Genomic DNA, 14,083 nt, shown 5'->3' with positions numbered 1-14,083 from the left:
TTGAATTCCAAATGAGCCAATTATCTAACAATAAAGCTGCTTTTATCTATTGCCCAATGTTCCAATGGACTGAAGCCCTCCTTGTGAAAACACTCTGTTGCGTTATGTATGTAGGCTTATAGGAGAAAGTGAAGTACCTCCAAGAAGGTGAGGGGTGGTGATGGCTGATTATAACGTTTTTGTGACTTTTAGAACCATTTAATAAGGAAACTGACTGATGATGCACAACTGCGACCCTGTAAAAGCTTCCCCCTCTCATTTTGGCCCTTGGTTACCCCCAATACTAATCTTACCTTGTATGCAGCTTGCCTCATAAACTGCTTTGCAGGCTGCTTCCAGATAGCTGGCACTGTGATGACCCAGCGTACCTCTGAGTTTTCAAACTCTGAGCCTGCCTGATCACTCAGCTCCTGGAATAAAAATAATAATAACAAAAACCAAAGTTGTGGTGAAAGGTAAAATTGCTACCAGCTGTTTCTAAAAGTGATGTTATTTTCTAGTGACTCCTTGGAAAATAATTTGCACATTTCACAGCTTTTATAGTTATGGCTATGTCAGGCTATTTAAATAAATGACTGACATACTAGAATGCAGAGAATGTCAAAATCAGGTTTCAGTTTCACCTTGTCAAGGAGGCCCATAGGAAAATGAACCCTTATGAAGAGCAAGTTGTTTCTCTAACAAGAACAAATGTAACAGCATATTTTACATCTTTATAGAAAAGGTGGTGGGTTGCTCTGAACTGAGTCTTCTCAAAGCATTAATCAGGCAAATATTTCGTGTATTAAAGGGGCATGGGAACATCCCTTTAGTTTTGTTGTTATGTGTCCTCAAGTCGATTACGACTTATGGCGACCCTATGAATCAGCGACCTCCAATAGCATCTATCATGAACCACCCTGTTCAGATCTTGTAAGTTCAAGTCTGTGGCTTCCTCTATGGAATCAAACCATCTCTTGTTTGGTCTTCCTCTTTTTCTACTCGCTTCTGTTTTTCCTAGCATTATTATCTTTTCTAGTGAATCGTGTCTTCTCATGATGCGTCCAAAGTATAACCTCAGTTTAATTATTTTAGCCTTTAGTGATAGTTCTGCTTTAATTTGTTCTAACACCCAATTATTTGTCTTTTTTGCAGTCCATGGTATCCGCAAAACTCTCCTCCAACACCACATTTCAAATGAGTTGATTTTTCTCTTATCCGCTTTTTTCACTGTCCAGCTTTCACATGCATACATAGAGATCAGGAATACCATGGTCTGAATGATCCTGACTTTAGTGTTCAGCAATACATCTTTGCATTTGAGGACCTTTTCTAGTTCTTTCACAGCTGCCCTCCCCAGTCCTAGCCGTCTTCTGATTTCTTGAGTATTGTCTCCATTTTGGTTAATAATTGTGCCAAGGTATTGATAATCCTAGACAAGTTCAATGTCCTTTAAAGTTATATAAATCTTGTGTTGTCCATACTTTAGTCTTCTTGACGTTCAGCTGTAGTCCTGCTTTTGTGCTTTCCTCTTGAACTTACATCAGCATTCATTTAAAATCATTAGCTTAGGCATGCAGAAAAAAAGTTCTGCCATTATAAACATGGGGTGGATAATTCTGACAGAGTTGTGTGTGTGCATTTGAATGATGATCCTGAGAGAGAAAGGGTACAGAGCTTGGAAAAGTTACTTTTTTGAACTACAACTCCCATCAGCCCAATTCAGTGGCCATGCTGACTGAGGCTGATGGGAGTTGTAGTTCAAAAAAGTAACTTTTCCAAGCTCTGGGTATGCATATGTAATAGGTGATGATCCTGGGGGACAGAGAGATTGTGAGGGATACGTTGAAGGAAAATTAGTGTACTAAGATTTAATTGTACAGGAACGGTTTGGAGGGAATGGGGGTGCCCCCATGGCAGTCATTTTGTGATAAGCTAGGTCCAACCACGGCAGCTATTTTGTAGTGTTGCCTATGACAGTTTCTCAGATTTCCAAATATGCATTGCATCAATATCTACGGACTAGGAGGGAGAAGTTAGAGAGCTCAGAATGGTCCAATAAATTGGTTTTACCCTTTTTCTTTAAATATATTTCTATTGTTTCGAGATGTAACATAACAGAATTGTTTACTCCTCCCCAATAGTCATTTGCAATATGTATCTTTAAAGTCTAAAATGGGTTTAATGACTAGCCAGTAAATAGCCTAATTTTTAACTCAATATTATTATTATTATTAACAGTGCTAAGTGGCTCATGTAAGTCAAACATGCTTCTCATGTAAATCAGAGGCAGGGAACTTCCAGCCCATGGGCCAATCTTGGCCTGCCAGGGAGTCCAATTTGGCCCACTAGGCCATTTCCCCCAAACCATGCCCACCTGTCAGTCAGCTGATGCCACTTGTGACACCAGTTAATGGGCAGGATTAAATTCTTATGGATGACGGAGAACAGGTGCTCACTGCCACAGCAGCAGGATTTAACCACCACCCCCTCGACAGCTGACAAGTGGGAACTGAATCCTGCGCAGTTTGGCAGTGCATGCCTGTTTCCTTCTGGGAACAGATGCACACAGGCAAAGAAAATATCAGGAATGGGAGAGTCTGCTTGCTTTTGCTGCTTGCTTTCTCTTCAAGGGAACAGGCATGTGCGGTGAAAGCAAACAGGTCTGGGGTTTTTTTTCTGCATATGACGGAACAGTCCCTCTCAGACAATGTCTGCATAAAGCAGGCTTCTCCCTGCCCGGGAGGGAAGAACAAAGGAGACAAAAACCTGCTTATGCAGACATTGGCTCTGAGAGGGACTGCTCTGTTGTGCAGTGATGACATCTGTCTCTTCCAAGGAGAGGAGTAACAGGTGCTTGGAAACCCCCATAAGGAATTTTGAGAGGTGGGCAGGACAACTCTCAATCATTTGACATCATAATGACATCATGCGATTGATAGGTGGCTTGTCTTCACCACCTGTCAAAGTTGGCCTATGGAGCCCAAAAGGTTCCCCACCTGACATAAGTGAAGCAACTATTAAAAACAACAACCTGGCAGTGTAAAATGAGAGCTAATGCTATCTCATGTTGGCTAAAGCTCCATAAACCTGGGAAGTTGGAAGCTAAGGCTGATGCCTAATAGATGTGTCCCATCATCAGTAATGATGTTGCACAATATCACAAACTGTGCTTGTGTACAACTTACCCTTCCTACATCTCCATGTTTCTTTAGTTTATCAAACTCAAATCCACATGGGGAGGATGATGTCTAGGACCAGTAAAGATCCCCCGTAGTGTCCTGGTCATATATTATCTTATGAAGGATCCAAGTCTTACTGTTTTATTAGAGGAATCTTCCAGTGAGTTGACCCATAACTGTCTGCTGCTTACATTAGTAGTTGGCAGGACAGATTGAACAGTGGAAGATGGGGACTCTCCTGATGCTGTAAGGGTGAGAGTGGTACTGGTGGTAAAAACCTGGGGTATAGCATATGTAGTCATGTTTTCTAGCACCAGAGCAATTTTTCACTGTGCAACATCACTGGTGATTGTGGCACACATCAGTTAAGAAATCAGCCTTAGCTTCTAATTTCCCATTTTTGTGGATCTTGAGCCAACATGAGCAACCCTTAACTCTGATCTTCAACTGGCAGTCTTTTTATCATTGAATTCAGAGAACAAATATCACATTCCACCATATTTTACTTATTTTAAAAGGTTGCTATGCATGATGCCATCATTAACCCACACTTTTCATTTTCAAACTTTTGAGTTAACTACAACTCCTTTTCCTGCAGAAAACTCTGCAAACATTCAAGTTTGCTGCTTATAGGGGGTAAAAATGTATCTTAATATAGAAGAAATAGTAGTTCAGTGCTTTCTCTAAGAACCTGTGTTCAATTTGCATAATCCATGGAATTTGTAACTTACCTCAGGAATCCCAAATGCAATAACTTTGCATACCTTTTCCCCTTCCCTGCCCAAACAGAAAAATAATCCAAAAAGCTATACAATATGCTCCTTCAAAATATAAACTTTTCAATATGTACTTAACCAACCAGCTTGATTACCGTAATAAGATTTTAAAAACCTCCGCTGAGTACCAATAGTTTCTTAGCAAAATAGAAGCTTTTTTTGGTTTGCTTACCTTACACAGAAAATAATGTGCCTATATTCATTTAGATTCTGCTTAACTGACCAACATGTATGATGCTGCCTAGTGGAGATGTGCTCCAGCCTGTAATGGTAACTTTGTCCTCTAGTTTCTTTCAGGTATGCTTTAAGTTGGATTCCTGCATTGAGCAGGGGGTTGGACTTGATGGCCTTACAGGCCCCTTTCAATTCTACTGTTCTATGAAATATTCTTTTAGGAGACTGAAATGGGGTTTATCGCATCTTATTTTAAAAAGCTACACCCATACTCTTGGTGAGGCTACCAAGCTCATCCTCATGTATTTCTGTGCAGGGATACATATTTTTAACATATAGTGGGACTCCACGTCCCTCTCTATTCCTTCTGTTCTTTTTGAACAAATATCTTTCAGTTGCTGTAGTCCAGTCATGCTGGACTTCAACTCCATCCCTACATGGCGTGCTAGCTGGGGCTGATGGGAGTTGAAGTCCAATAATATCAAGAGCCACAGGTTTCCCACTTCTGATGTAGCTGAACTTAACACTTATAAGTAAAGAAGCCATTCAAACTATACAATTTATTCCCAGCCTGTTAAAATAACCAGGAAAGATGTTTGAATTACATTTGGCTTACTTATTGGGTGACACAAACAAAATAATAAACAGAAACAGTTGCTAGATTATTTTTTTCTGCTGCAAAGATCTGTCAAGAGATTTTAACATAATTGTATCTTGATTGGCTTCTGTCCTCAATTTATATAAGTACCATATATTTTAACTCTATGTATGTTAGCAATTGTATGATTTTGGTGTTTTAATTTGTTTTTACTGGGTCTGTGACCATATAATAAAATGTCACAGATATTGAAAGTTGGTATGACAATGGTATAAGACTCTGCATATATGAATGCTGCTTAAGAAGCCCCTCCTCCTCTAGGATGCACATCTTAATGTGGTGAGGGGGTTTGAGAGTGTCGAAGAAGCTGAGAGCAATGCCATCAGGAGTTTAGACCAAGAGGCTAGACTCCTAGAAGGGTCACCCAAGGCGGAATGGTCAAAGCTGAGACACCAGACTAAGATGCATCCAGACTTAGATGAAGGCAATGGTAAACCACTTCTGAATACCTCTTACCATGAAAACCCTATGCACAGAGTATCCAAAATGCAACACGAAATAGTGCTGGAAGACGAGACCCCCAGGTCAGATGGCACTTAGTGAGCTACTCGGGAAGAACACTAGACAAGCACGAGCAGTGCTGTGACTAATGACACCACTGGGTCAAAGCCGAATGGAAGCCCAGAGGCTGATGCACACAGATGTGAAAGGAGAGTCCGGAGTTGTACGACATACATAACAGGAACATGGAATGTGAGAAGCATGAACCAGAGAAAGTTAGAAATTGCCAAGCAAGAAATAGAATGCATCAACATTACAATACTCGGTGTGAGTGAATTAAAATGGATGGGAATGGGGCATTTTCAATCAAGCAACTACAAAATATTTTATCCAGGAAATGAGAAATTAAGAAGAAACGGGGTTGCTTTAATAGTGAGGTGATGTAGAAAAAAGTAATTAAGACCTATAACGCAAGGTCTGAGCAAGTTATATCAATGAGATTTAATAGGAAACCTATTAACATAACCATCATCCAAGTCTATGCTCCAATGGCAAATGCAGAAAAAGAGGAATTGGAGAGATTTTACACAGAAGTACAGGAAGAAATGGATCACACACCAAAACAAGATGTGCTGATAATCATGGGGGACTGGAATGCAAAAGTAGGAAACAGAGAAGAGCTAGGAATTGTGGGGAAACTGGGGCTTAGGAGATAGAAATGAAGCAGGAGAAAGACTTACTGAATTCTGTGAAGCCAAAAATTTGTTTCTCGCGAACACATTTTTTGAGCAACCAAAAAGATGACTGTACACATGGACATCACCAAATGGTCAATATAGGAATCAAATTGATTATATAATTGGTAGCACAAGACGGAGAAGTTCCATACTTTCTGTGAAAACAAGACCAGGAGCAGACTGTGGTACAGATCATGAAATGGTCATATCGAAAATCAGAGTAAAGCTAAAGAAGAACAACAAAGCAATCATAAAGCCAAAATACAATTTAAATAACATCCCAGAAGAATAAAAAGATCAAATAAGGAACAGATTTGAGGCTTTAAATGTAGTTCATTGAGAACCAGAAGAACTATGGATTGAAGTCAGAGACATTATCAGGGAAAAGCGCTAAAAGAGAATACCTCTCGCTAAAAAGAAAGACCTCAATGGATGACTGAAGAAACTCTTAAAATGGTTAAAGAAAGAAGGAAAGCAAAAGCAAAAGGAGATGGAAACACAGTCAGAACCCTAAATGCAATAATACAGTGACTAGTACACAGGGATAAAGAGAACTATTACAATAATTGTATAGAAGGTAGAACAAGAGCCCTATTCCAAAAGATTAGAGAAATTAAAGGGAAATTTAAACCACAAGTAGGGATGCTGAATAATCAACAGGGGAACACACTGACTGACCGAGATGAAAGAAAAGGAAGATAGAAGCAATAAAGAATTATATAAAAGAGATGCAAGGATGACAGATTCATTCACGGAGGAACCATATGATGAAGAACCAGAAATTTTAGAATGCAAGGTGAAAGCTGCTCTTAAAATACTTGGAAGAAACAAATCACCAGGAACAGATGGCATACTAATAGAGTTGCTACATGTTACTGAAACTGAATCCGTCCAAATTTTGACAAAAATTTGTCAGCAAATATGGAAAACTAAACAATGGCCCACAAACTGGAAGCTTTCAATATATATACCAATTCCAAAGAAAGGGGATCCCAGGGAATGCAGTAATTATCAAACTATTGCCTTAATATCCCATGCAAGTAAAGTAGTGCTCAAGATTCTACAACAAAGGCTCTTACCATATATGGAGCAAGAAACCCCAGATGTCCAAGCTGGATTTAGAAAGGGAAGAGGTTCCAGACATTGTATCTCAAACATACGTTGGATAATGGAATGGAGCAAGGAATTTCAGAAGAAAATCCTTCTGTGGTTTATTGAAGCCTCTGATTGTGTAGATCATCAAAAACTATGGAATGCTTTAAAAGAAATGGGGGTGCCACAGCATCTGATTGTCCTGATGTGCAACCTATACTCTGCATAAGAGGCTACTGTAAGGACAGAATATGGAGAAACCACTCAGAAAGGGTGTGAGACAGGGGTGTATTTTATCACCCTACTTGTTTAATCTATACACAAAACATATCATATGAAAATGGGATTACACCAAGATGAAGGAGGTGTGAAAATTAGAGAGGGAAATATCAATAATTTAAGATATGCAGATATCATACTACTTGCAGAAACCAATAATGATTTGAAACGAATGGTGTTGAAAGTTAAAGAGGAAAGTACAAAAGCAGGACTACAGCTGAATGTCAAGAAGACTAAAGTAAGGACAACAGAAGATTTATGCAATTTTGAAGTCGACAATGAGGACATTGAACTTGTCAAGGATTATCAATACCTTGGCACAGTCATTAACCAAAATGGAGACAATAGTCAAGAAACTAGAAAGAGGCTAGGACTGGGGAGGGCAGCTGTGAGAGAACTAGAAAAGGTCCTCAAATGCAAAGATGTATCACTGAATACTAAAGTCAGGATCATTCAGACCGTGGTATTCCCAATCTCTGTGTATGGATGTGAAAGCTGGACAGTGAAAAAAGCGGATAAGGGAAAAATCAACTGATTTGAAATGTGGTGTTGGAGGAAAGCTTTGCAGATACCATGGACTGAGAAAAAGACAAATAATTGTGTGTTAGAACAAATTAAAGCCAAACTATCATTAGAAGCTAAAATGATGAAACTGAGGTTATCATACTTTGGACACATCATGAGAAGACACGATTCACTAGAAAAGACAATAATGCTAGGAAAAACAGAAAGGAGCAGAAAAAGAGGAAGACCAAATAAGAGATGGATTGATTCCATAAAGGAAGCCACAGACCCGAACTTACAAGATCTGAACAGGGTGGTTTATAACAGATGCTATTGGAGGTCGCTGATTCATAGGGTCGCCATAAGTCATAATCGACTTGAAGGCACATAACAACAACAACAAGAAGACCCTGTATCTGTGGAACCGATGCAATGGTGACCCTTCTCAGTTACATATTCTTTTGTTCTTGGTTTTACACAAGCTTCAGGAAGGATATATGCTTCTTCTTAATCCAGATAGTACTGCCAACAGAGCTGCAGTATATGTTATAAAACGGGTTTTTTGCTGAATGGTAAACACAAGCCAATAACTAACAGAAGTGGGGCTGAGTTTATGCTGCAACATACATACAATGAATCATAATGTTGTCAACATGAATTTTGTCTGTTGCTATGGTGATTGTAGGAAACCTTGGATTATGACTTTCATTTGGGTAGGTTTAATCTGGATAATTGTCCTTATGCGTGTCTCTGTGTGTAAAAAATTTGTAATTGTATAATGTCCTGGCTGTTTTGGTGTAAACAATAAAATTATTTTATTTGAACCAAAGGTACCAGGGATTGGACCCGGGACATTCTACATGCAAATTATATCCTTTCGCCCTGTGCTAAGGTCTCCATGGGATGATATTGTTTCTTTCTTTAGTCTTTCCTTCCTTCTTTCTGGAGTCTTTTCTTATAATTGCTGGAGGTCAGGAGGAAGATAATTATGAAAGAGAATAAATTAAGCCTCTTCCACAAAAAAGAGAGTAGATAAACCTTCTAGCAATCTGGTTATTTAAGGCTTGCATACAGAAATAGAGCCACTGCGGCAAATTCCTCTACTATGATATAGATCTGGCTCTGTTACACACTAGCACTGAGCACCACATGTGTGCCTGCAATGTGACACAGTGGTGGAGCCAGGGCTGTCTATCCGTAGCTGCCCATTTACAATTCTACACCTTTGTTCTCCCACCTGGAAGCAGATTAAAGAGAGGAGATGTGATAGGATTGGGCTACCTATGCTGCAAATTTCAAATTTTGCAAGAGTGCTGGGGGCACCAGTCACAAAATGGATGCCATGGGGTCATGGCAGAACATAAAATTAGAGAGTAGGTATAGTAAAGCCTTTCCCTAAATTATATTTCAATATGATAAAGAGGCTTGCCCTGTTGAATTTCTGACTGCTATATAACTTTAAAGGTACAAGAACCCTGTTTTCCCCCAATACCATCCCTAAACCAAATGCTGCCATCCTGTACCAACTCACCTGGAAATAAGCCCCACTAAACACCAAGAGACTTACTGCTGAGTAGACATGTATACCGTTGTACCATAAGTTAACTATACAGTGAATTCTGAATGAGTCCCTGGTCTTTAGCTCCTGCAAAGCTGGAGACATGACTAAGCCTCTTTGCAAAGTTTTCACATTTGCTTTTTTGTGGGGAGGGGGATTCTTCCACACTTACTGTATAGTAGCACCCACTGAAAATAATTTCTAGTCACTACCTGATCTTGGGCAAACCCAGCACAGAAAAGATGCATCCTGGTTGCTAGGGAAAAAGTAATGACAAACTATGGAGATTCCTAGAAGAAAAGACAGAAGCAGGAAATGTGTTGTAATAGGGACGGGGAAATATCCGGTTTTTTTTTAACCCCAGGGATTCCTATTGCCTGGTGTCTCACTTATTAATTGCAGCTCTGACTTCACTCATTGGCCAATAACACTGACAGATAGGAGCAGCCTAATAAAAGCAAACACACACACTGTATGCTGTAAATGCCTTCTATAAAATATACTTCTGCACCGTGAATTTTTGTGATGACTAATGGTTGCTAACAAATAAATCTGACTGACTGACTGACAAATACAGTATATGAGCATCAAGATTATACCATGTAAGAAGAGAGCTGGGTAAAGCTGAGGTACACCAGCATAAGTGTTTCCCAGAAGGAAATCAGTTGTATCATAGAAAAAATATTCTGGCTATATTAAAATAATGTCAGACACAGCTTTCATTGATTCCTCCAGAGCCAGAATGTCACCACCTGTGTATGCATTATGGAATCATGCAGAAATGTCTTGCTGAAGAGGAAGGAGGTTGTATATAAGTATCTAGGACACATCATCACTGTTTGCATTTCCTACAGCTGCTCCACTTTGTTTATAACAAAAATGTCTGTGGGTTGAAATATGGCAAGGTTAAATTTGTTGGGCCACCATTTGTCACAGAGTTAGAGACAGCAAGTGTTGCTTTACCTTTAATGCTTGTTCCTTAAAGTACTGCAGAGCGTAAGCAAATATTTCAAGTGCTTTGACTTTCTTGCCATTTGCAGCTATCAGGTCTGTTTCCAGAGTGAGATTCTAGGGGGAAGAAAATGATTAAAAGGAAGTGGTAAGGGCCATAATTCATTGGACTTGAGAGAATGCAATTTGCTATTGTTGAGATCCATCATTTTGGTAAAATGTGACTCCAAGCTTTACACCTTTTTTCCTTTTGACAGGGGGGTTCACCATTCATCCCTCTGCACTATGCATTTGAAGTTGAATCACACCACTTTAAACAGCCATGGCTTCCCCTAAAGAATCCTGGGATCTGTAGTTTGTTAAGGGTGCTGAGGGTTGTTAGAAAACCTCCATTCCCCTCACAGAGCTACAATTCTCAGAGTGGCATAATGATCAGATCCTTTTCCCAGGGGACTCTGGAATTGTAGCTCTGGAATCTTCTCTCAGCACCCTTAACAAACTACAGATCCCAGGATTCTTTAGGGGAAGCCATGACTGTTTGAAGTGGTACGATACTGCTTTATTATTTATTTATTTAATTATTTTGTATCCCGCCCTTCCTCCCAGCAGGAGCCCAGGGCGGCAAACAAGGCACTAAAAACACTTTAAAACATCATAAAAACAAATCTTAAAATACATTAAGACAAAACAGCATTAAAAACATTTAAAAAACTTTTTAAAAAGGGTTAAAAACAATATTAAAAACATATTAAGCAATTCTGACACAGACACAGACTGGGAATGTATAGTGCAGATAGAGGCCTAATCTCTAGGTGGTAGATCAGCATATTTTAGGGTTGCCATATTGCCCGGATAGCCGGGTTTTACCCGGATTCTATGTATGCCACCCGGCGCCCGGCTAGCCCCTTACGTGGCCCGGATTCTCAGCTTTAACTTTTTAAAAAAATTAAGTTTCTAGGTGGTCCGGTTCTCGAGATATACATAAAAACGTCAGCCACCCCCCTCGACTGTTAAATCTTTCTTTAAACAGTACTGTACTATAGCACTTTGTAGCTTTAACCCCGCCCGTTCAGCATTGCAGCCAATCAGGGATTGTGTTTCAGTTTCATTGACCTTAGGCAGTGTCTAGAAAACAAAATGGTGGTTTCACCCCCCCCCCGTTTATCTGAAAATCTCATAAATTGGGTAAGTATATACATTTCAGTTTTTTTTCCTCTTGTGTGCAGGAGTCAGAGCTTGGGCAGTGTTTTGAAAACCTTCCCAATACTTGCTTTTTGTAAAAGCAATGCTAATCCCATATGCCCAAAGTAAATCCCATTTAATTCAATAGGATTTACTTTGAGTAGACATGTTATGAATGTGCTGAAAATCAATGGGACTTTGGAGTGAATGTAAAAAAGAATTATGTTTGTGTTCTAACTCTGTTTCCAGTCCAATTTTAAAGCAAGTACGCAGGGCTTACTTACGTATTACAGTTTTTATTCTGTAGGAAAGCAATACTGATTTTTTTAAAACTAATACTGATTTTTCTGCAGTGACCAACTGGTTTGACAATAAACTATTATATGGGCTGTATGTATTTATACATCTGCTGTGTGTGCGTGTGCGTGTATGGAGTCTTTCCAACACCCCTGTGAGGTAGGGTTGGAAACCAAGGCAGCTCCCAACAAGAAATAAAGCCATTTAAAATCCAATGACCATAAAACAAGTATAAACAGTTGCAAAACAGCGTAAAGTGGCATGATTCGGAATTTTGGGTTGTGTGAATGAAGTTGCTTATCACTTGAGGTTGCAGTTCTGTCCCTGTTTGAGTAAGGCCCACTGAATACGCTGGGACTTGCTTCTGAATAAATAAACTTAGGATTGCACTATAAATATCTTTACAGTTTGTGTAAATAATAAATATATTTGATAGTTATGCTTATATAAATATTTCTTCATTTATCATATTTTTGGTTTTTGGTTAGGAATCCTGACTGGTTGTGAGATGCTTAGTTTTTTGCCTTACTCATAGGAATCTTGTTGTGGTTGGTATGGTATTACATTTAGGAAAGTGTTACTGCCTTCTGTATTTTTTTTTTCCTATTTGCATTTCACTTATCTTTAACCTCACTCCGTTACAGCCATAGAAGCAACAGCAGCATATGCAAGATAATTAACTCCCATTAGTGATAAGAACAAGAATTTATAATTATTATTTCAATTAAAACAAGAGGCTTATCAATACTTTGAAGAGGACCAGATATTTATTTTCTTTCTGAGCCCAGGACTGGGTCTTTCATGATGCTCGGGGAGCAGGAGAGTAGTCGATAAAACAGACATCCTGGCATTGGTAATCTAATTAGGAAGGTATGTGTGGGGTTGTTGCACACTTCCAGGCCCAGTTTCATTTTGAGTATGGAGGTGGAACCTGTGTAGATGTGGTTGAGAAATTTTGAGTTAAGCAAAGCTCTGCTTTTATAAAACCTAAGAAACATACAGATACTTTGAATGTCTGAGTGCCTGCACCAGTGGAATACTGGAGGAACTTGTAAAACTTGCTGCAACACTATTTAGAACTGAGCATGTGGTGTGAAAGACTCCTTTTCCTAACGTTTTAGCTTCTTGTTTTTCTCCACTCACCACATCTCTGAAATATATTGTATATGTTATGGTTAACCGTGCTGCTGCCCTGACTTACTTTATGTTTGTTGCTATTTTGTGTTTTTATTATGTTTTTATATTGATTGTGTATTTTTATTGTTTTTATTATATTTGTAAGCTGTGCTGAACTCTGTTTTTAACAGCAAAAGGGCAGGATATAAATTCTCTTAATCAATCAATAAATACTCCATAGTGCTGGAAACTAGAGTCTAGGCATTTAAGGCTGAAAATGTTGCTTAAAAAAAAAAGATTTCTCACATCTTTCCCCAGTTTTTGGTGGTAATTCCTAGGCACAAAAACAAAACAACTGGACAATCCAAATATCAATATGCAAATATTTGCATAATATGCAAATAATTTGCATAATATGCAAATTAACCTGCCCGGATTTGTGGAACTGGAATATGGCAACCCTAGCATATCTGTCCCTCTGTTTTTGCAGACACATTTTCTATCCTCCATACTTGATGTTCACTGGGAGACATATCTGCTACATAAAGTTTGAATCAGTCCTACATATTGTGTATCAGTGAGTCTTCCTGAATATATGTATGTATATAGTATCTGCCTATATGAAAGTAAATTCCATCCCAGGCATGACATGATGTGTTCTTGGTGTTGTGACCCGGGTTGGGAGGGGAAACTTTGAGGTGCCAGACTCTGACATTGAAGACTGGGACAATGACCTGGGGTAAGGAATAGCAGCAGGGAGAGACCACAGAGCATGCAGATCCTTGTTACTGACAGCGCAACTTCCCCTGATTCTGACCCCCACACACACTGAAGTGCAACCAGAGCTGTCAGAGACTGCCCTGTTGGAGACTGCTCTGTTAGACATGGCCCCAGTGCCTGCGCCCATGTCAAAGGCGCTGCCTGCTCCACCTGACATCTCCCAGCTGGGTGCCCCTCAGCTTCCCACGGTTGAGCAAGCCGACTGCCCACAACTCTCAGAGGGGGAAGCTGACAGCCAGCTTCCTTCATCCTGCGCTCAGCAGCAGCGAAGCAGAAAATTCAACAGACGCTGAGGAGCCACCGTTTACTTGCGAAAGCGAAGCCTACTTGACTCAGGGGAGGGGTTCATTGCTGACTCAACGTTGGAGTGCTGTGAA

The 14,083-nt window shown here is 39.6% G+C and overlaps 1 protein-coding gene across 3 annotated transcripts in view; it reads right to left on the bottom strand.

The window, feature by feature from the left end:
* Nucleotides 1-14,083, bottom strand: part of HSPA12A (heat shock protein family A (Hsp70) member 12A) — a 96,256-nt gene that overhangs the window by 42,188 nt on the left and 39,985 nt on the right. For all 3 annotated transcript variants that reach the window (XM_061635900.1, XM_061635898.1, XM_061635899.1), the window contains exons 5-6: nucleotides 10,344-10,448; nucleotides 294-410 (exon numbers count right to left, since the gene is read on the bottom strand). In XM_061635900.1, the coding sequence (XP_061491884.1) occupies nucleotides 294-410; nucleotides 10,344-10,448 (222 nt within the window). The remainder of the gene's footprint in view (nucleotides 1-293; nucleotides 411-10,343; nucleotides 10,449-14,083) is intronic.

This window comes from Rhineura floridana, chromosome 7 (assembly GCF_030035675.1).
Source record: "Rhineura floridana isolate rRhiFlo1 chromosome 7, rRhiFlo1.hap2, whole genome shotgun sequence".
Taxonomy (NCBI): Eukaryota; Metazoa; Chordata; class Lepidosauria; order Squamata; family Rhineuridae; genus Rhineura; species Rhineura floridana.
The sequence above is the reverse complement of the archived record's forward strand: the minus strand, read 5'-3'. Positions and strand labels throughout refer to the sequence as shown.